The sequence below is a fragment of the Strix uralensis genome, chromosome 4, assembly GCF_047716275.1.
Source record: "Strix uralensis isolate ZFMK-TIS-50842 chromosome 4, bStrUra1, whole genome shotgun sequence".
Classification (NCBI taxonomy): domain Eukaryota; kingdom Metazoa; phylum Chordata; class Aves; order Strigiformes; family Strigidae; genus Strix; species Strix uralensis.
The window spans coordinates 17,884,223-17,906,579 of NC_133975.1; the positions used below are offsets into that span (position 1 = coordinate 17,884,223).

The window sequence follows — 22,357 nt, forward strand, 5'->3', positions numbered from 1 at the left end:
AGTACTTCTTTTGCAAATCACTGAATATGACTGGCAGTGAAGTGATATGACTTTGGCTTGGGGTCACAATTTTACATTAATTTCAATGAGACTCATAACAAAAGATGTATTTTGAGCTTCTATTATTGCACCCACAGAGAGATAATTGTATTTCATTCATATATTCTGATTTTCATCACTAGATCTCAAAGCACTTTAAAATGGTTTCATATATATGGGATATGAGGCACAGATGCAGAGATGTATTCAAAGTCTTCCAGCAGACCAGTAGCCAAAACAGGAACAGAAACCAGGGGCTCCAATCTTAAGGTTTTTCTACACTTTTCATTTGTAAGAATGTCCTAATATGTACTTAATAACAGTATTTAAGAGGAAGTTCATACAAGGAAAACACTGTGATTAGTGGTGTAGTTCATATCTACAGGAGGCACTGGATAATGAATATTAAACTATAGAAATGACAGTCATGTGGCTTGCTACTTCTTGTTCCCTCCTAAATAACATTTGTTTTTAATATTATCTATACCTTCATTTCACAGGCAAAGAAGTTAAAACTTTCACGTTCAAAACCTCATAGTAATTAATTTTTATGTGTCCAAATTCCATCTCTTTGGTAATACCAGTCTGGTCTGAATAGATGCTGGTTCTTTTGGTTGGGTGAGGAGATTCTTATAATCCTTACGTGCAGTACAGGAGTTAAATAATCTGTTTTCCTTCCTATTGTGTCCAAGCCCTTAGAGCTGTGTTACAGAATATTGATTGACAATCCACTTGCTGATAACATGTCAACAGTAATGCTACACTCTGCTGTGGGACTCTCTTCACAGCCTTGGCTTCTTTTTTTGTCTGTTTTTTTTGTTTGTTGTTTGTTTGGTGGTGTTGTTTATTGGGGTTTTTTGTTGGTTTTTGTTTTGTTTTGTTTGAAACGGAACAGTTTCTGGAAGTGGTATATGTAATAGGCTGCATGTGCTTGGTGTAGGAAAGGCCAGAAAGCTTGGATTGTGGGCAATAAAGAAAGGAAGGGGAATGAGCCTCTCAGTAGAGGCTGTGGCACAATTAAAATCCTCGCTGCCAAAAAGAGCATAGTTACGTATTCCTAGCAGTAGAGAAATCTCCCCAATGTATTGGAAGTCTCTGCCCTCTACTGGCATTCCTGGATATCAGGCGTAACTCAGCTGTGGGAGTCTGTGATCATATTATCCTCGAAGAGTCCTCGCAGACAGTGTTGAGGCTGGCCATGATTATAAAGCAAATCCTTTAGAACATGGTGTTGCAGGAAGTGCAAGAATGACAGTGTCTGACAGGGATCTAAATCTCAAGTGACACTTGCTATTGACTTCTGCAGTGCTTTTCAGATGTCTGCCTACTTCTCACCTTGTTCAACACTGCAAGGGTTAGTCTGAAGCATCTCCACATGCTATTGCAGTCCCCATCTGTTTTCTTCCAGTGAGCCAATACAAGAAAGAAGAAACAAGATAATGAATGTTACTTTTTGTTATGGTGGTGGTTTTCATTCCACTATAAAAAAATCGTGCTTGTTTAGCATAATGAATTATTTCAACAAAAGGTTTCAAAGTGCAGTTTTGGGTTAATATAGAACTGCAACTGCTAAATGACTCAGCTACCATCGTACTTGGAAACCATTCCATCTGTTTTCCTTGGGTGCAGAGCATAATTTTAAAACTTCATTTTGTGGCAATTGTTATTAGCTAATTGGTAGAAAACTAGTTTTGCCATAAAAATATAACTTTGAAAAACTAATTAAAGCTGTTGGTACAGTATGTGAATTTCACTTCACAGTGAAGTCTTAAAAACATTTCAGGCCCAGTCCTGCAATAAACCAAAGGTTCTGCAAAGCAACAGGACCATACATGGGTCAGGCTTCGCAGGATGGTGGTCTCAGCCTGAACAGCAGCTCAGGTTCTCACCCACTTAGGCCCGAAAAGTCAAAAACAGCTTCCTGCCCAGTATTCAGAGGTCTTTGGGTTTGTAATGATACTACTGATATTGTACTGTACAAGTCTCTTTTATACTTACTTGTGCTTTATTAAAATCTACTTTTTCTACACCTGTAGGAGAAAAAAATATTCATACAGAACGGATCTCTCCTGGCTGTCATGGCATTGTGACAAAGCTGTGTTTTGCCTCTGCACATTTGTGTCTGATGCCACATGTGACAGCCACCCCAGTTTGGCACAATTTGTGTTTTGTTTTTCCCCAGACCTCACCGATTTCTTTCTTTAGTAAACAGTTGTATGCATCTTCGAAAGGAGGTTGTATAGAAAAGAGCCTTACTAAATGGGCTCTGTGCATGTGAATTTTTTCAGTATGACACCAGCTGTACTGTCCTAAATAAAAAAACTGATAAATTCAACTGCTTAATATATAAGAAATGGATAAATATTGCATTCCTTAGAAGAGGATAAACTTCTTACTTCTGCAGTATTAATTGTTGTTGATGGTGCCATATAAACAGTAAATATGCTGATCAGTTCAGGGGTTCTCAACACCACCAGAGTGGAGATTCATCAGGTATTGTATTTCTGTAAGAAGCACTAAGTTGTCCCTGCCCATGGCAGGGGGGTTGGACTAGATGATCTTCAAACGTCCATTCTAACCCAAACCACTCTGTGATTCTGTGAAGTTCTTCACAACTGACCTAGTCTCCAGTTGTGTCTGTGTTCAGTATGGATTAACTCCCTGCAGGTCCCACAGGCTACATCTCCTCACTGAAGCACCTACAGGTCTCTGAGCCTGCTGAAGGAGCCAGGCAACCCAGAGGTTTGCAGTGTCAGGGTGGCTTTTTTTCCTAGACAATTACTTAACTGGAATAAAGCTTGTAGAGACGCAGGATGAAACTGGTCACAAAAAGCCTCTTTTCCATCAAACTCACCAGATTAAATCTCTCACCTCTAGCAGCAAGCTTGACATACACTTGCCAAACCTTCATTCTCACTCTCAAGCTTCCATAATGATATTTTCATATCTTTCTACTCATCCCTGCAACTGATAAAAAGTTAATAATCCAGTCAACAGTCTTCCATTCATAATTATGTTTTAACACTATTCAGTTTCACAGTCAGCATATTTCACCACTTTTACACTGCTACAGTCAGCATATTATTGTTTCCAACAGCTATATTACCGTTTCCTATCCAGTAGGCACTGGTACAGCTTGAATGAGAACACTGGGGTAGACACCTTTTGTGGAATGGAGAAATTGCTCATGTTTTCTTCTATTCCTTCCCTTCAGGCAAGAGTGGAAGAAGGAAAGCTCAGTTGAGGACAGTGTTCCTGTTATCGTTCACACTCCATTCAACATGGATTTCTTCCACCTCACGAGTGTCTTAATAGCCGTAGCCTTTCATTTAACTAGCTGGGTGTGTGCAGCAGTCAGGATACGCACAGCAGACCCCTGCGAGAACCTGCACTGGAGCTAGAGCTGGATACGTACAGCAGCACAGAGTGACTGGTGGCACTGCTTCACATTCAACACTGTCCTCACCCAGCTGTTCTGCTTCTAGCCCTGCGCTGGTGCGGGAGACAACTAACCAGGCTCAGTCTCTGCGAGCTTAGTGACCCTCTCCTTAGTGTAGCGTAGGCACCTCCCCCGTTTTTGAGGCCCTACCTCTGGTTGACACTGGCTGAGCACACCTGAAGCATCTAGGTCAGAACCACAGATATGCCTCAGGTTTTCCTACCAGGACCATCATGGTCTTTCTAGTGAAGGAGGAGGAATCAATCTAGCTTCTGAAATGCATTAATCGCATCTCATTGTCTGACTTTCTGTTCTCTACCAAAATTTAAACCTGGTTTCCTTCTTTCCTCCTGTAGAATTTCAGGGTTGGTTAGTCACAACCTTCAACACAATTCCACACGACCGATGACCAGCCCTTAGCCTTTTTCATAAGGTAGTAACATTAAGGTCCAGATATGTGTGCATAATCTACAAAAGATGACTGAAAAGCCCCTGTAGCCCTTAGCAAATAAAAGATTCTCTGCTCATCTTAATCCCATCTGCTGTGTTATCATCTCCACAGCAAGTTCTTGCCACAGCAAGTTCTGCAAAAATACCCAAGCCATACAACCCACTAGGTCCTTGGCCCTGTGCTCTTATAGAGCTGGATAGATCCACATGTGGAATCCCAGCTGTGCTCCCTTCACCTTTCAAGGTTTGATCTGCTCTTCAGGGAGCTTCGGAGACACGCTGCAATAGATGTCTGCAAGACAACACAACAACTTGAAAGCAACTGGGAAGTTCAGCTAGCTTGGCAAAGAGAAGCCTTCAAATCATGTAAGGTTGTAGTATGATAGCTCCCCTCTTCTCCAGAATAATTGAGTAACACCTTAGTGTTTCATTTCTTATCAGTTGCAGTTTTTGTCTGTACTCTTAGCATGGAGAAACTGCTGGCCAAATAGCATGGTGGCGAGTCTTCCATTTAAAATCAAAGGCAGCTTCATGAACTGACAGTTCTTGACTGGTTGGACAAGACATAAAAATTCCCCTCTACACCTCTGCTTGCAGCAAAACAAAATGAGTAAAGGGACAGTCATACAAAAAAGGTCATCATGCAGCCATATGACCATGTTAAAATTGACATGGGCACATGTGAGCTTTCCCTAGTGGGAAGAGGGGAAAGGTTTCCTCACTCATGGCAGTAAACCCTTCCCCAACACAACCCCAAAGTTAATAAAAAGTGCATAGAGAGAATGTACATACAACTTTCCATATTCAGTTTTCAAGATGTTCTAAAAAACCTGCAGTACTGGTTCCGTGTAAGCCTATGCTCAGAATAGGCAATATTTCCACTCCACAACCAAACTGTATTACCATGTAACGTAACTAGATTAAAGAAAACATTTGCTCCAGCTGAAGGCCTGCCACTATGCGCAGCTAGTAGTTCTTTTGCACCTCTACCACAGGAATGTATTTTATGCAGCATGATCAGAACGAAATAAGTAAAAAATTAAGTCCTTTGCCATAACTGAACTGCAAGTTCAGTTAAACTGATTAAAATGTTATCCAGATACTTGGATTACAGTGATGGAGACAGCCCCGTACATAAAACAATATACATTTATTTAGCACAAAAGGTTCCATATTCAAATAGAAGTGCGTGTATGCTTTTCTAGTACTTCTTTAAAGCACTTTGCTTTTTGAAAAGGTAAAGAACCATCATGACTAACACAAAGACATACTAATCATTTGGCAGAACAACCGTAGGCCTGCTAGCAGCTTATAAACTGTAATGCAGTTAGGAACTCCTTCTCAAGTGAGTAATCTCTATATAGTTCCATTAACACAAGTGGAACATTCACAAGAAAAATGTTACAAAACTACGACATTATATATGACTGCAATGTTTCCTATAATTACAGCCAACATAATATGCAGGGGCAGGGTTTTATTCTCAGACAGAAAGACAGACAGACTACTGAAAGATTCACAATAAACTGGCAAAAGCACTTACTGACAGAAGAAAATCCAACCATTATGTATGTGATTATATGACATAATTAAGAACAATTCCCATTTCAGAGAAAACAGGTAAGTCAACATACAATGCTCAGAATTAGGACATCTACAGACCTCAAAGCCTGCAACTTTCATTTAGAGACAAATACTTGTTGGTAAACAAATGCTGATAGCTCACAACTGACAGCACAGAAATAATTACTTGAAATGTGGTTCCATTAATGACATAACTGCAATCACTGGATACAGAAGACCATCCCAATTACACTGGCAGACAGATTTTCCATAGCTTCTCCTTTGCTGAAGTTCCACCACCTTAAGCAACTGACATCAAAGATGTGCTGCTGCAACTAGTTCAGTCTTCCCTCCGGTAGTTATCACCTGGATTAGACTCCCCGAGTTTGGTCGATTCTTTCCTGTTATCCAGTCGTAAAAGGTTCTGTTTTAAAATAAATGGATAAAACAGGGTGAGGAGGAGGAAAAAAAATAAATACTACTATCAGGTATACTGATGGGAAGCATAAAATAAAAGCCTATTACTTTTCCTTCTTTTCCTATTGCCCTCTCTAGTGATTTCTACTTATGTTGTAAACCAGCAGCGCAACCACTGGATTCAGAGCCGCAGAGCTGGGCAGAGGCCCAGAGAAATCCTGAGGGCTTTACAGCGCACACACAGGATTTTCAGAACATCTCAAAGGAAAAGGCCAGGAGCTTACAATGTCAAAATGGCAAACCAAAGTGGCAAGTTTCTTCCACATTAAAAAACATTTTGGAAAGGGGAAGGAGAAGGTACTTAAGTTGCCTTTATAGAATATATCAGAAACACGTATTTATGGCTAAAATAGAGTTGCTAAAGCCAACAAGCCATTATGACACTTAGATATTTAACTGTGAAAGTGGTCTTGGCAGATTCAGAGAAAGCTTTGACATATCCAAAATGGTGCCGAGTAAGATGGACTTATTCTAGGTAGCACACCAGAACACCTCTTATGAAAATATAATACAAACTCCTTACTCAAAATATAATACAGAAAGTGCAGTGTATTTTTCAGGTCTATCAACCCTTCCAATATTGCAGACACAGCTGGATATCTCAACATGGCAGTTGCTATCCAACACAACGGCTTCCACGGCACAAAATTCAAGTGTTACATAGGAAAATATTTCCTGCATCCTTCCCAAGATGTAGATATTACCAACACTTAACATTGGATGTTTTTCTTCCACATCCAGTGAGATTTTCAGTTTTCAAAGCTGGATTCAAAGTTTAGGGAATTAGAACTCAAGAAACAAAAACAAGCCAATCAACCTAATTCTCCTACGAGGAAAAAATACCTAAAAGTTAAAATTGAAAAAATGAATTGGTAAAACCACAACATCTGACTAAGCATTCTCAGGAGCTCAATAAATTAAAGATCTTTTTCTTGAACATTTCTAGGCCAACTAAATTCAATTGATGGGGCCCTTTTCAAAAGCCACAAACAGCTGCATAGGCGTCTCGCAACAAAATACATTTCGCACTCTGATGTCCAACTTAAAAAAAAAAAAGTTACAAAAAAAAAGGAAATCTCATGTCAGAACTAAACTACTCTCTGAACAATTAGCAACAGGCAAATTCAATTTCAGTGTCAGTTCTAAAAGACTTTAAAAATGTGCAAGAGTAAAACCCTTTATGGTGTATGAATGTAGATTCATCTTTGGTTTTCTCAAAGAGCCAAGACAGTTGTGTCCTTATTTTCTTCCATTTGACAGCTCACCCTCAGCAGGATCTTCGCTACTCCCCATCACATCGCAGAAAGCAGTACTCACGCTGCACCTTCTCTAACTGAGAGGCATGAGAAACTGTAAGCCTTATGATCTCAGCCTGCTGTTACATAAGCTAGAGTTGAAGTTTCAGCATTTTGCAACATCATTCAGGACAAGCCTTTGTGGATGGTGGAAAACAAACAAACAAACAAACAAACAAATGTCTTGACTAAATTTTTCTAAACTAGAGCAGAAATTTTGCCAGCTGAGAGAAGTGAGCTAACACACCATAGACTGGGCAGTAAAGAGTGTTTAAAATGAAAAAAAAAATCCCACCAAAGTTTACGTGCCTATTTGCAGTTTACCTTTAAGCCAGACTACTGTCTCCTGCATCTGCTGTCTACAATTTAATTTGTCTACAGGCTTTATGAGATTCTCTGGCTTCCAACTGCTTAAGGCTATCTCCCTTGTTGGAATAACTGCTGTAGAGATGCTGAAGTTGATGGAGGTGGCCTCATTTTCTCCAGTTAAGAAGCCTGTGCAATAAACCCAACGTGATTTAGAAACATGACAATGAGGAGATGACAGAGGGAAAAAAACACCCAAATCCAAGACAGCTATTTAGAAAGAGCATGCAAGAAGATGCAGCAGCAAGAGGGACAGTGAGGAATTGCTTAGTTATCACGCAGATACTCACTCAGCCATGAATTCTAAGGGTGTCCAGGAGCTGAAATCTGCATCAGGCATTGATTTCCTGTTTGCTGGTGTATCTAAGGTAACCCTGTGATAAAAAAGATAAGCCTTTTATTTAGACATCATGTCTCTGATGAGCACCACCTGCTTCTATTCATTGCTGTAACATATGCTTGACTTTTATACCACGCAGTATGGATTTCCCTTGCATCCTCTACATGTGTTAACAGCATATAGCCATCAGCTCCAATGTATACCAAAGGCTTCAACCTATAACCCCTCACCTTCCTGGCTCGCTGATGACATCCCCCCCACTAAGGCAATCACTTAGCCCACAGCTCCCTTCCAGTCGCTCTCATGCAGAGAGGGAATGGCAGTGCTACGCTTGTTCACATGTACTGCACAGCACACAGGCCCACATCTATGCTTTCAAACAGCCTCACGCTGAAAATGCAGAGATTAAGTGCACAAGCATAGGGAGTCTGGACTTTGCTGATACATATTTACGCTACATACACTGGTATCAAGGGGTGAACTTTTCACAACTCCCTCACTGAGACGCTGTTGACAATCCAAGGTATAATTATTTTCCCAAAAATTTACTCAGGAACAGAATTTTGCATGAGAACTATGCAAGTGCAGAATGCCCAAAAGTCCAGTGATCTTGGCGTCTGCCTGTCTGTAAAGCTCTGTGGAAGGTGGTATCAATTATCCAAACACTTTTAATGCCATTGCTCTCTAACCCGAAGAAGTGCACATGAGTGTGTGTATACGAGGAAAACAAAGCAGTGAGAATTCAGGTAGTGTTCCAAATCCCTATACAGAACTCTTCAGTCTTAACTTTTGGGTGCTGAACTAGATAGGGGCCTGACAAGAAAAATACTTCTAATTTTTGCAGCAGAATTATTAAATTTAGATACAGTGAAGACCTCCTAGGCCATCCACTTTTTACTAGCTTTCCTCATTAAAAAGAAAGCTGTGACAGGCAAATACAAGCTAAGCTTTTTCTTTTCACAGATCCTCAAAGTGACCTAATTTTACTGATCAAGCATAGATATGCAGCACCTTATAAAGAAGCATGTTTAACCAAGTCAAAGCTTGTCAAGTAATCCTTTGCTTTACTATTACCACACAGCTAAGTCTAAAACTGTGCTGAATAGCTCATCTCATTTTCAGAGTTCTGTCTATATCGAAAAAAAAAATTAAAAAAAAAAAAAAATCACATGTTAATGCATGGCTACAGTTAAACTGGTCAAAAGTGAATCAAATTTTAATCCTAACACCTACTACTGTTTTGCAAAAGAAAAGAACTTAACCATTTTCAGGGTGACTTGCATATCATTTGGTTCATACATTCAACATGTCTCCTTTCTCTGTGAAACTCTAAGTAGGTCTGAGAAGCTGTTTGTGCACTGTGAACAGGACACTGCAAGCATATCCACGTGACTCCAGGTTACAGCAGTAATTAAATGAAACAACACAGGCAGAGACAACTATGCAACCACTTACGGTAAAACGGCAACAGCAGCAGAACCAGACGGCAGGCCACTACCGGCACCAGCTAAACTCTGACAAAGCTGATGCACTGCTCCTTTGGCCATGCCATAGCCAATCATCCCTAACAATTAAACACGGGCAAATTAGAGCACAATCAAAACAGCTCTCAAAATTGTCAGTAGTATGATAGAAACTCAGATTGTTTGATGAATATTAAGACCACTTACCACAGCCAGAATGGAATCAGGCTTTTAAAACATGTCGAAACATACATATTAAAAAAGGAAAAAAGAAAAAACAGAAATTTCTTACTAGACATCCAGGAGCTATCACAGAACTCAGTTTACTCAGCACTGTAGAAATAAGCAGCTTACTAATAAAGTACATTTAGTTAATGTACCCCAATGTACCCTGAAGGATGGGACCTACAGGGCTAAACTTAGAAATCTAATATAGAAAGTGTGAAGATGCTCATAGACTTTAATAAGGCAATCATCCATTAATTTTAATCATATGACTAAGGTATTTGCAGGCTTGGAACCAAACAGATACTGCTCACTTCTCTCCAGAACTGTAACTCACCTGGTCAGCATCCCAAGTCTGACAGACCCTTTGGAAGAAACTACAAAAAACAATCCTCATAGCAGAAAATTACTAAGTGATCTTCAGGTAAAGCAAACTTCTTCCTAAACACTGTTGCTTTCTAGGCAGACAGTATTTAGCAGTGTAAGAACAACAGGAATGAGAGCATAAGGCACACTGCTCAGGTACAAGATCTGGACAATCAGGGTGCTATAGGTCTGAGATGTCTCATGGTATATATCTGCCAAGCATTCCAGACACAGATTAAGCACGTAAGAAAACATAAATGTATTTTGCCTACTACAGCTGGATGCCTTTCTACCCATCTGTATAACTACACAACCCCTTTCCAATGTTCCTGAGGAAGTATTTTTTATCAAAGTTACAAAGGTAATTTTGCCCTGTAGCAGTGTTTCCATTATATTCAATTAGACATATTGTATAACATCCATTTTTATTAGGAGGAATCGTGGGCAGCAGTAGCTAACTATTTTATTGTTATGATAAAAATATTTACATCTCTATCTTATTCCCATCTTGTCTTGTCTAAACCAAACATTCCAAATCTACTTAAACCTTTTCATGCTTCTACTACTCCTAGCCATCACTGTCAGACTTCTGTAACTGTTCACATGATTTTCAGTATTCTTCAGTTTGCATTATGTGAATCAACATTTTCACACAGGAAAAGAAAAATCACATAAACAGCAAACAAAGAAAAAGATTATTCCTTCCGTAAGGGCTGGTAGTAAGAAGACTAAGAAGTCATATTTGCAAAAGTTGAGTAACAACGCTTTCCCAATTCTTCCTGATGTTAATAAGTTGCATGTGTTTGCCCAAAGCACTGCTGTGTTTTTCAGAAAAATCCAGACTCATTGAAACCAGCTAGTTCAAAACATGAAAGCAAGTAACTTTGATTCTTGTGTTGTGGTCCCGACCTCCCAAAGTCACCCAAACAAAAAACATGAAAGTTTGCCAGAGTTCACATTTTTTTCATTTGTATATGGTCAGTCAGTAGTACACAGTAAATTATGCATCTGCTTGTTCTCATAAAATAAGCCTTTTATCTCTGAACTATGCCAGATGCAGCTGTGAACATAGAAGATAAATCATTAACTAGAAAATACAGTATATTTTTCCTGAACAGTTTTAGACACAGCTTTCAGGAATATTCATAAATGTTGTATGCTTTTAAATTTTAGTATCTATGTCTCATCAAAATATTATTGAAGTAACACTAATAAAAGATTGGGAAATGAGGGTATTTGTCTCAAAAACTTTCCTCTCCCTGCCTGTGGGCCTGTGTGTCAGTGTGTTGGGTTTTTTTTAAAAAAAAGAAATTTTAAATTGCTCCCAGATTTTTTCCTCCATCCAGCCCAACTTGGCGAGGAGTGAGATGAAAAAACTCAATATTGGTATTAAATAGCTAGTGAAGGGCAAAGCCAAAGGTCAAGCAGCTTATCTATGTCTGAAGCAAAGGCAGACTGGAATCAGAACATGAACAGGACAAGCATAGTTAACAGAATCAGCTGAGTCATCACCAATGGAAAAATTGGGCAACTGAGGACTTCAGCCTTTCAGAATACAAATGCGAGATTTAACTTTATTTAAACACTGTACTTACAGCTTGCCGTGTGCTTCTAGTCATTATTTTCTTTTTTTACTGTATCATATATGAGCCAAGTACATTCCACCAACACATGTCAAATATTATTTAAATACTGATTCTGTTTGCACTCCAGCTTCAAGAGATTCAGTATTGCTACCTGTAAAATTACACCTTCCTTAAGTGTTTCAGCAGCAATTTTCCATTTGTGCTAGATGCCAAGAAACCGGGGAGTGAAACTGTTGCTTCACAACCAAGAACGCTCAGACTAACAGATAGTTACAACTGCTGATGCCCCAGCAGTTACCATGCATTGTATTTTACCTGGGGTTCCAGATAAAGCAGCCTGAGCTCCTGTCAAAGTCAAGAGGCCACCATCTTTCAGATGTTTTGTGGCTAGATGGCTGGAGATAATCGATGTCCAAACGCTCTGCTTCCACATCAGATCACAGTTTTTGTATAAAGCTGATTAAGAAGAGAATTAGTGAAATCACCTAAGGGGTAGAAGACTTCTAACTCTGATTTCCTTACTGTCACACAGAGAGCAACGGCACTATGCAACAAGATTATGAAAACACGCTTTCTACCATTTTCTGCTTCCACATTAGGTAAAATATCAGTTCATGTCTTTTGTATCTCCCTGCTCTTTGGGCTCCGAGTCCCAGCTCTAGAGCATATATTCTAGGCAATTATCTGCCTTCTCACTACCAGAAATAAAAAAATAAACAAACACAAGATAGTTCCATTAGCTCTCCATTAATGGTTCAAAGATTTCCAAGTTCCTGAAACCCCTCCAGGGTTTGCTTCAATCTATATCAAGGATCTCAAAACCCTCACATTAGCCTCATCTCACCTTGTAGTAGCATGATCTGTCTCTTTCCTTGACTTCCTCACTGGCTGCAAGAGAGCTACGCTTCATTAGTATGTGGATAGAAGACTCCAAGAGATAAAGGAGTTGAACAAAAAAATATTTCTTATCACCAGATCATTTCATAAACCAAGAAAAAAATCTGTCTGACAGTAGGCCTGTATGGAATATCCAAGACGCATACATCTGTGCCGTACCAAGTGTGCAATCCAGTGCCCCTACGTACTGGAGTGCAACCGCTGGCATGGCAGCCTACCGGGCAACGTACACCCATAGCTTCAAATGAAAGCAAGATCTGAACTCTCATCATTGTTTTTTAATCATCAATATCTGCATGGGAAAAGAATAAAAATGGTAACTAGCCATGTCAAATATTTAGTGTTCAGAAAGAACCACTTCCGTAACACAATATGGAATAAGCATAAATAACAGTGACACAGGCTGACCACCTATCCCAACATATTCTGCTACCTTACCAATAATGTCACTGTAAATCATGGTTATGATAAGTTACCTTATTTAAAATACAGTGCACGCTAATAACAATCTAATATAATGCAACTGTGGTATGAGTATGTATGTCTTTCCATATCATCTCTCTTTAAAAAGAAATCTTTGCCTGTAATGTCCGAACTGGAAGGGGGGAAGGACACATTTTTACCAGATTTACTCCAGACAGAAAACAAGGCTATTTATTTTCTTGTATCTCCACACTAGCGAATAAAGTATAAAATTTCATTCCCAATATTACATGTTTAAAAGCTTTTTTTAAACTGGAGGCTTTTTTCTGTAGCATAATCTCAGGTCATTAGACAGCTCCTTCCAATACTGTATTGCACAGTAATAACTCAGAGAGCTGCAGGAGGAAACGGAGGTTTTACATAAAGCAATGAATCAGGAAACAACATTGATGTTTCTACCCAGACACTGTTTTATGTAACTTGCCTGACACAAGTAACGTCAGCAGTAGTTCATAGATAATAATGCTGAACTCCTTCATAAAGTGCATCAAGATTTTTCTGATGAAAATGGGTGCATCAAAAAGTATTACTGAGAATACTAAGCTCTGCAAATTTAACAGACAGTAAAAATTCAGAGAAATTGCAACTGAGCTATTTTGTACTTTTATGCTCAGGTCCTCTTCTGGACTCAGAAAGAAAGATGATCTCAAACATCATTACCATGATTTTTAAGGATTCCTCTCAGATTTCATTCATGTGTTCACTAGCATGCTGGTACCAAAGGCTTACATTTAGCTTTGGCGCTGCCTCCAGCCCATCCTCCTGCTACACACAAGATTGCATCCACTTTTTCTTCTCCAAGAAGTTTTCCAACCGCTGTTGTCACCTTTAATACACAGAACAAAAACATACTGAAAACACTAGACTGATAAGGTAAAAGAGTAAATATCAAGACTGCCTTAAAGTTACTTTTTTCCAGTTATGTAGCTGAGCAACACAACACACAGCAATTTAAGCAGGTGCAGAAAATTAACATTTATGATCTATGAACTTAAACCAAAATAATCGTGTTGAAAGATAACTAGAGATGAAAGTCAAACTGTACAGCGCGTGACGTCACTTGAAATAACCGATTTGAGCAGGATAGAAAGATCTGACCCTTACCTACATTGTTAACAAAAATTTTTATTTGTGATTTACTTTTTGACAGGTTCTTCTCTGGGTATGGTGCTGTTTAATATAGGAAATGAAACTCCAGGTCTGACCAGGACTACTGATGCCACTTTTGATGATAGTGCAAGAAATGAACAACTAAAGATTAGCCTTCTTTTATTGCTTCAATCTAGACCACAACCATCAGTTTGAGTCCGGCCCCTAAATTTGAGTTTGTATACTTTTAGATATCTGGTATCTTTTTCAAATATAAGACTTCACAGTTGGCAATGAATTTGTTGGCTATGAATTTTCTCTGCCAAAGTGAAAAGCAAACAATCCATTTCTCAACAAAAGAAAAAATCCACTGGTTTTCACAAAGGCTCAGCGTTGAAAAATATGTTGCAAACATTCTATACTACTCTTTAAAAGCCTTTAGAGTTGTGTAGATATAAAGAAAACACACTGGCTAGTGATTCAGTTTATCAATAAGAGAAATAGGTTCAAAAGTTAAAATTAAAAAAAAAAAAAAACCAAACTATCTCTTGAGAATAAAGCAAAGAGTTTTTAGGCTAGCTTGGCCTCTCCCGTATTTACCTCTGTGGTAACTAGCGCATTCTCTAGGGATGCCATCGGGGCTTAGGGTCTGCATGCTTTGAGTGTACCATCTACACGCAACGCACTGAAGAGTTAGGACATCAGAAAGAAGTGATGCATTTTAAGATGTCCTAATCCATCTTCATTATACTCATCCGAATCGGTCCGTGACTTCTCAGGTCACCGGCCGGGCTCCTCCTTAGCCCCACAGCGGCGGCTTCTTGCCCGAGACCGGCCCCAAGCCCACAGCCGCCTCCATCCCTGCTGCTACCGCCGCAGCCGGCGAAGGGAGGCAGACGGGCAGGGAGCGACCTGGGCGCACCACTCCCACCGCCTGGCCCCTGCGGGCCGCCCCGCACCGCCGCGCTGACCCACCTGCTGGGCCTGCTCGGGGAAGGAGTCGGTCGCCCCCACCACCACGTTGGCGCTGGCGTCCTCGTTCTCCGCCAGGTCGATGCTGGCGACCCACTGCCGCGGCGAGATGAACGGCGAGAGGAACAGCGCGTTAGCGGCCCACTGGCCCGGCGGCGGGCTCGCCCCGCGGGAGCGCTCCCCTCGGCGGGGCTCTCGCCACCCGCCTCGGCGGGGCTCCCCGCCTCGCCACCCACCGGCCCCGCGCTTACCCAGTCCCTGGACTTGAAGTACCGCACGCACTGGGACCCCAGCGCCCCTCTGCCCCCGTACACCAGCACCCTGCCCGCCGCGGCCATGCTCGCCGTCCCCCTGCCCCGCTCTGCCTCTGGGCTCGCCCCGCTTGCGCAGGCGGGCGGGCTCGGGCCGGCAGCGCCCGGCCGTAGGTGGCGGCGGGAGGCGGGGCGAGGGAGGCAGGTCCTGGCTGCTGCCTCCCCGGGGGCCGTGCCGGAGCCGGGAGGAGGGGAAATCCCGGTGCCTCGGCCGCACCCCCGCCTGTCCCCGCGGGCTCAGGCGGTGCCGCCGCAAGACTTTTACCTCAGGAACACCCCGCCGCGGCGCCCTCGGGCCCTCAGCGCCTGGGCCCGGCCCGGGGCGAAAGCCCGCGGCGGTGGGCGGGCGGACACCCAGCCACCCGCCCGCCTCCCCCGGCCAAAGGCGGCCCCCCGCGCCCCTGCCCGGCCGGCCGGAGCTCCAGCGGCGCGCTGCGTTACCTGTCCCCCAGGGACACTGCCGGGATTAATTAATTAGTGGTTATAGAGGCCTCTGCAGGTCTGGAGTAGCAGTAACCGTAGAAGCGCAGGCACTTAGGGCCGGTTTTCTTCAGTACTGCTGGGCCGCACCTGCAGCTCGCATGGCGCCGGTTGCTTCACCCGCGAGCAGCCGGGCCGCCCCGCGCTGCCAGCAGCCACGCGCCGCCCGCTTTAACGCCGCAGATTGGTACGAGAGGCCTCGGGCCCTTGGAGCGCTGTTGCGCTCCTCAGTGCCCAGGCGCGGGGGGCAGGGCGGGAGGGCACCGCGCCCAGGTCGCCTGTAGAGGCCCGGCCCGGCGGGAGCGAGCGCTGAGGCGGCAGCAGAACCCCGATCCCAAATTACGGGTCCCTTGCACGCGGCTACTGACCCACGGTTTTAATAATCTAAAAAACTGGATTCTGCTCCTAATTTTCTTCCCATGAGGTTACCGTAAAGAACGTGATGTCACTTGAGCAGGACAGTTAAACCTCTGATGAAACATTAGCCAGGCAAGAGATATAGGATTACTTTCTGCAGAAACAACCATCACCTCACTACAGTGTAATGAAGCTGTTACTTGCAACCATTTCAGGATGTTGCAGCAAAATATATTTTTGGACTTGATTTTTAACCGTACAGGTTAATTTCTAGAGCTTCAAAATACAATGAGATGTATTTTGAAAAGCCTGCTATTCATTTGTGGATTTCAGAGAATGAGTAAAAATGGGAAACGTGCCTGATTGCTGCAGAGGGGTCTTGGAGATGATTCCTTGAAACGACTAGGATGCCTGGCTGCTTTAAAAAGACTTTATTTGCCTTGGCTTCTCTAATAAGTTTTGTGTCTTTTATCTTGATTGTTGTTGCAATGGGGACCCCAAAGTGGATGACTGGAAAGACCCTTTGCAAAACAGGAGCTGATTTGGTCAATGCCACAGATCCAGAGCTGGTCAAGTTCATTGGAGAAATTTACTACGGACTCTTTCAGGGTGGCAAAATACGCCAGTGTGGGTTGGGTGGGCGGCGTTCCAAATTCACAAGTAAGTACCATTTTGGTTGAATCTTCAGTCTAATGTCTAGTTCAACTTTAAAAGCACTCTATTCTTTTTGTTTACAGAACTTACAGAATGCAAATTATTATTAAATTTGTGGCTGACTTGTGGTCTTTATGGTTTGGGATCTGAGTGTGAATGTAAAATCTCTATCATTTCAGGCTAGCTTTTTTCTTCTAGTTCTGTGATCCTGGAATCAAGGTGGGGAAAAAAATCCCTAGAGCTAGATTGAAGGTTTCCTTTTAGTCTTGTGAAGGGAGTGAAAGTCATTTGGAGATGACCCTGTAAATCGTACTTGCCCCTTGACTCTTCTCTCTGCCAAGCATTTCCTCTGCAGTCTCTCTGTGCCTCTGCCCTTGCCTTCTCTGTTGAACTCCTCCCATCTTTTTTTTTCTTTTAAGTAGAGATTTATTTAGCTGGCCACATTTCTGTATTTTTCTAGCTGTCCTAATGCATGTGTCTGCCATAGCAGATACTCCTAAACATGTTGAAGAAATTTTTACCTACTTTTCTGGTAACTTTCGAGATAAAAAATTGCTGAACTCAAAAAATATAGAAATTGTTATAAATGTATTCTTTTTAACTTAAAAGATTTTCTTGAGGTCTCAAAGCACTCAGATGTTGATCTGTACTTTGGATGATTTCCAGTTTTCACACATCCTGTGCTGTAGTGAAAATTATATTCTGCACTGAAGATTTTTAGTTCAGTGTGCAAATCCACTGCAACTTAAACCAATATGAGTTGAAGCTGGCAGTCTTAGCCTCTCCCTGGCCCACAGCAACGTTGTCCTACCCCATCCTTTGCAGTGGCTCTGGTAGTTGTTGTGGTGAGATAATTCAGGAAATTAAGCTGGCCAAAAAATTAACCTACCAAAAAAAAAAATTAGTTTCCCATAGGATCATGGCTGACTACACAACTGCACAAGCACCACTATAAAAACCTCAAAGGCAGGACTGTGGGACTTCAGAGGGAATGGAGAAGAGAACCTGAGTGATCTCAACTTAAATCTGTGTGACCAGTTGTTAAGCTGTGATGAATTTGGACTAGTTGCTTTTACAATAACCAAGTCTTGTTCAGGCTCTGACTGCAGCTGCAACTTCATGACATGGACATAGCAGTCATGCTCAAATCCTTGGTCTAGTGAGTTTGAATGGCTGGCAGACAGGCCATCAGGTCAAAGCTCTTCCAGCTCTGCTCTGCTCCTCTTCAGGGCATAAATACAGTCCCAGTTCTTTCACCCTATCCTGTCACAGAGAATGAGGAAAAAAGTAGCCGATTTCCTTTAAATCTCTGTATAACTTTCTGGACTCTTTCTTTCTGACTAATTACCGTGTAAGCTGAGAGGAAGGCCTAATGTTCCACCATCACTCTGGACTACATCCATACATATTTGGAGGACTTGATGCTATACTCCTTAGACAAACAAAGCTCTCACTGAAGCTAGTAAGAATTCTCCCTGTTGGAACTGTAAAACTGGGTCATTAAGTGCAGTGGGCACAACCGCGCATTTAGGTAAGCAGGTGTCCCAGAGATTTTCCCTTTTAAATATTTTAATAGCTCTATCAGGTTTGATACTTTCACAATACTGCAATACTGCAAAATGGGATCATGATAGTATAGAAAGCTGTGAAATACTTTTGCACAGTGTTCAGCAGGACTTCTGGGGGTTCTGGGTCTGACTTGACATTTTTTGCTTTGAATGTTCCCCTTAATCTCCAAGCATTCTGAACTTACTGGGGAGCAAGACATGGGAGAGTTTTCCTGCGTAATGTGTTAGCATAAACGGACTGCACAGGCAGCAGAGAGCAAGACCAAAAGCTAGCATCATCCGCTGCAGTACTGCACTAGCTCTGACACTTCAGAATTTCAAATCGCAGTAATATGCGGGTACATCGCCTTTCACTGTGTTAACAGTCACTAGAGTAGGCTTACAGCTGGCACAATCTCTTTTAACTGGGACAGTGACAACATGACTCAGTTGCCATAATAGGTGTCCAGTGCTATTTTAGACTCCTCAAGGTCTATCATCTGGCCTCCAGCTGCTGCTTCTGGAGGTGTCCCATCCATAGCGCAGCATGCATGTGAGACCCACATGGTTGTTATGGTAGTCCTAAGGCATCTAGATCAGCATAAGATGCTTATGTTTTGACAGCTGAATCAAGCCCTGAGAACAAGCTGGAGAAGCCAGGTATTTTGCCTGGGCATAGCAAACACAGCTGGAATGTGTCAGGAGCCTCCATGGCAATATCCTTCCTGAGGATTCTTATTTCTACATACTAAGCCAGGCTCACTGGTCATGTCTTTGGGACTTGGCTGAGAGCCTCAGAAAAGAGGCAAGAGAATCCTTACAACCACCCCCAAAACTATGCTGGTTTGTAAGAAGGCACCTTGTCGTGTTCCATGTACCTTGTTGTTACATCGCCAGTTATTTTCCAGTAAGAAAGCAAGCTAGTCTCTGGCTTCCCATTTCTCATAAATACTTCTGATACTCATTTACTGCCCTCCTTTCTTCTTGTTGTCGGAGTCTCTTCTGTAGCTCCCATGTACACCAGGTCCAACTACAATCCCAGAATGAGCTACTGAAAAGGCAGAACTATCGAGTCATCAATGTTTGTATGGTATTTGTACAGTATGACATTTTCTACATAATCTATTAGAATTTTGTCATGGCATGATGACCAAATTGTACGCCTGATATTCACTGTGACATCTACCAATTATTGCTGCCTAGTTTTTATGTGGCTTGTTTGGATTTTTTTTTCAGTTACGCATCATAGGAAGTATCTATTTATTATGCTACCTGAAGGGCTCTTCTTGATCAGCTTCTATTTTAGGATTCTTCTCGATCAGCTTCTCTCTTTCCTGTCAGTCAGCATGTCACCTACAATTCCCTACTCACATTTCTTCTGATTCTCTTACGGAAGGGCTGCAGGATAAACTGAACACTCAGGTGCTCCACACTTCCCTGCTGCTGGCCAGTCTGGCCCTCCAATGAAGTAACTCCACTGGTGAAGACAAAACCAAGAAGATTACCGTTCTTTAAGGACAGGAGAACGACGGGCTGCTGAGGAAGAGCTCATGCCTATAGCAAAACACATGAGCCCTTCACCTAAAGCCCACCTGACTGCAGTACTGTACAAGCTTCCTACAGATGTAACTAAAACACTGCCACATACCCCAGAAAAGCATGAAGGGGCCATAAACACTAGATGAGAAACCAAGAAGGGAATCTGAAAGTGGAAACCTGTGGAATTAGGAAGTATGAAATCAGAGTAGTTCTCACTGAAGCCAATATTAAAGAGAGGAAGAATAATAACATGAGAAAATAACACAGAAATGAGTGGTACAATTTTAGGCAATAAGGGGCTGGAGAAGGAGACTGGGACTATCAGAGTTCAAAGGGATGAAATTAAAAGCATGGGACAGGAATGGGAAGCTCAAAAATGGAGTTTGGGATGGAGAGCAGAAGTGAAAAAAGAGACAGGAAAGAATGCAGCAGACGATACAGCAGCAGAGATAAAGACATTAAGACAACCAGATAAATAAAACGGGACTTAAGCCTGAATCCTTATTCACAGACCCTGTGTAAAGGATTATTCCTGTAGTAGAATGTCCGTGGTTTGTCTGATGTAGTGACAGATAATACATCATGAACTAAGATGTGTGTAACTACCTGAATTGATCGCCTCTGCAAAAAATAGCCCACTTTAAGTATCATTTAAGTTTGTAGCATCAGCACAGCGTGATGTTTACTGTTGTCAAGAAAAAATACACACTGAATAGATGATTTTTTTTTCTTGACAGTTTTCCCACACATGGTGAAAAAGCTGAACACAGGCCTGCACGTGATGATTATAATGTTCCTCTGTGTGGCCATTTTCTTTTCTCTGGTCAGTTTTGGATTCTGCATTCTTAACGCAATAAAAGTTCCTTACCGGGCTATTAAAGGTCCAGCAGGAGTATGCCTTTGGAACTTCCTTGCAGGTAAAATAATTCACCAGTATGTTTCACCAGTCACATTCATACAAAATGCTAAAAGTTAAAGTTCCTTCTCTTGCCTTACTAAATATCTCCTCAACTTAAATACTTGTGAATAAAATGAAGTTTGCAGTGAATTCTCATCTATCAAAACAGAACTGTCAGGTGGCATCTCGGCTTATTGTGTCTAGTCAACTGTTTACAGGAGCCTTGAATGCCAGTCTTTAGGCTCTATATCACTGACAAAAGGACTTTATTACAAACACTGGTATGATGTTTGGCCATACAATAAAGCATTTGAAGGTGTTTAAGCCATGCCTAAGTCTATTCCTACTCTGTGTAATGCTCACTGTTGTATTCAATAAGCCTTCTGAAGCACAACCAAAATGTCTTGTCTTTCACAAGGTAATTTTACAATGGTAAATACTTCTTTCATTTTGTTGCAGGTGGATTTATAGTACTTGCAGTCACCAGCTTTTTGGCTGCTGTGAAACTTCATCAGCTCACAGAAAGAATTGCCAATTTTCGGGAAAATGTCTTTCAATTTGTTATCTTAGAAGAACGGTTTGAAGACTGTTTTTGGCTTTGTGTGGCAAGTGGCACAGCACATGCAGTAAATTTGCTGCTAACAGCCATTAGTGGGATTCACTTCCCTAAAATTAAGACTAAAACAGAAGAAGCAAATGTTACAGCAGAAGATATCATGTACTAAGAAATGTACACAGAACTGCTTTGGTCAAGTGAACTGTCACGATAGAAACAGCTTCTTGGCTCTTCAGGTTTTGGTATAAACATGAGTAAAGATATCAGTCTAAAATACCAGCAATTAACATGTGTGGGAAAGTGGGAAAAACAAATGCTACAGATATCGTTATACTCAAAAATGATCAATATCTGCAGTGAATATATGCTATTTGAAGTTTTTAGAAAATTCACATTATGAGATACTATAGAAAACTAAGGTGAAATATGATTTCATCGAAACCAAGTGTCTTCTTTGCTTAGAAAGAAAATATGTGTATCACAAATCTTTGATACTATAAGGTTATTTCAAAACCGAAAGAATGGACATTTGCCAATTACCTTCACAGAATTATCTGGAAAATGTTGAGAGGGCCATGTAAGATATGTCTGATGATGTCACACTGCACTGAAAAAGAAAACTTCATTATCTGTGAGGCTAAAGTTAAGGGGAAGCACAGGCTTCCTGTGAAATGTTTTTAAAACAGAAGTTACCAAACCCCACCAAGTAAAGAAGTGAGAAAGTTTATGGGATGCTAGTAGACTATGAAATAAAGTATTAGCTGCAAGATGAAGGTTTCATTGCAGCTTCTGGAAGTAAAGTAAACAGAATCCAAGTAATAGTGCTTTTAGATAACCCGGAAATAATAATCTGACAGATTGTCTTCACAACCCTGTCAATTCTTATGTCTATCTGGAATCAAGTAAAAGTGATGTATGATGAAACAGTATTAAAATGAATAAAAATGGTCAACTGTATGGAAAAA

General features: G+C 41.5%; 2 protein-coding genes across 2 annotated transcripts; one reads left to right on the plus strand and one right to left on the minus strand.

The window, feature by feature from the left end:
• Positions 1-5,059: 5,059 nt before the first annotated feature.
• On the minus strand, positions 5,060-15,459 carry QDPR (quinoid dihydropteridine reductase). The gene is made up of 7 exons (XM_074865859.1): positions 15,302-15,459; positions 15,054-15,146; positions 13,719-13,815; positions 11,925-12,065; positions 9,425-9,533; positions 7,920-8,003; positions 5,060-5,915 (listed from the first exon to the last, which is right to left on the minus strand). The coding sequence occupies exons 1-7, from the start codon at positions 15,386-15,388 to the stop codon at positions 5,807-5,809; spliced, it is 720 nt and encodes a 239-aa protein (XP_074721960.1). The 5' UTR covers positions 15,389-15,459; the 3' UTR covers positions 5,060-5,806.
• A 567-nt stretch (positions 15,460-16,026) lies between these two features.
• CLRN2 (clarin 2) lies at positions 16,027-22,357 on the plus strand. The gene is made up of 3 exons (XM_074865858.1): positions 16,027-16,858; positions 20,676-20,855; positions 21,296-22,357. Exons 1-3 carry the CDS (start codon positions 16,606-16,608, stop codon positions 21,559-21,561), a joined length of 699 nt encoding a protein of 232 aa, XP_074721959.1. The 5' UTR covers positions 16,027-16,605; the 3' UTR covers positions 21,562-22,357.

Bases quoted from the DNA above. Each gene is read 5' to 3' on its own strand.
- CLRN2 (XM_074865858.1), top strand. From the start codon at position 16,606: ATGCCTGGCTGCTTTAAAAAGACTTTATTTGCCTTGGCTTCTCTAATA. The intron at 16,859-20,675 runs GTAAGTACCATT...TTTTCTTGACAG, and splicing joins GCGGCGTTCCAAATTCACAA to TTTTCCCACACATGGTGAAA. The intron at 20,856-21,295 runs GTAAAATAATTC...ATTTTGTTGCAG, and splicing joins CCTTTGGAACTTCCTTGCAG to GTGGATTTATAGTACTTGCA.
- QDPR (XM_074865859.1), bottom strand. From the start codon at position 15,388: ATGGCCGCGGCGGGCAGGGTGCTGGTGTACGGGGGCAGAGGGGCGCTG. The intron at 15,147-15,301 runs GTAAGCGCGGGG...TCGCCGCGGCAG, and splicing joins ACTTCAAGTCCAGGGACTGG to TGGGTCGCCAGCATCGACCT. The intron at 9,534-11,924 runs GTAAAATACAAT...TTTAATTGTTAG, and splicing joins TGCTTTATCTGGAACCCCAG to GGATGATTGGCTATGGCATG.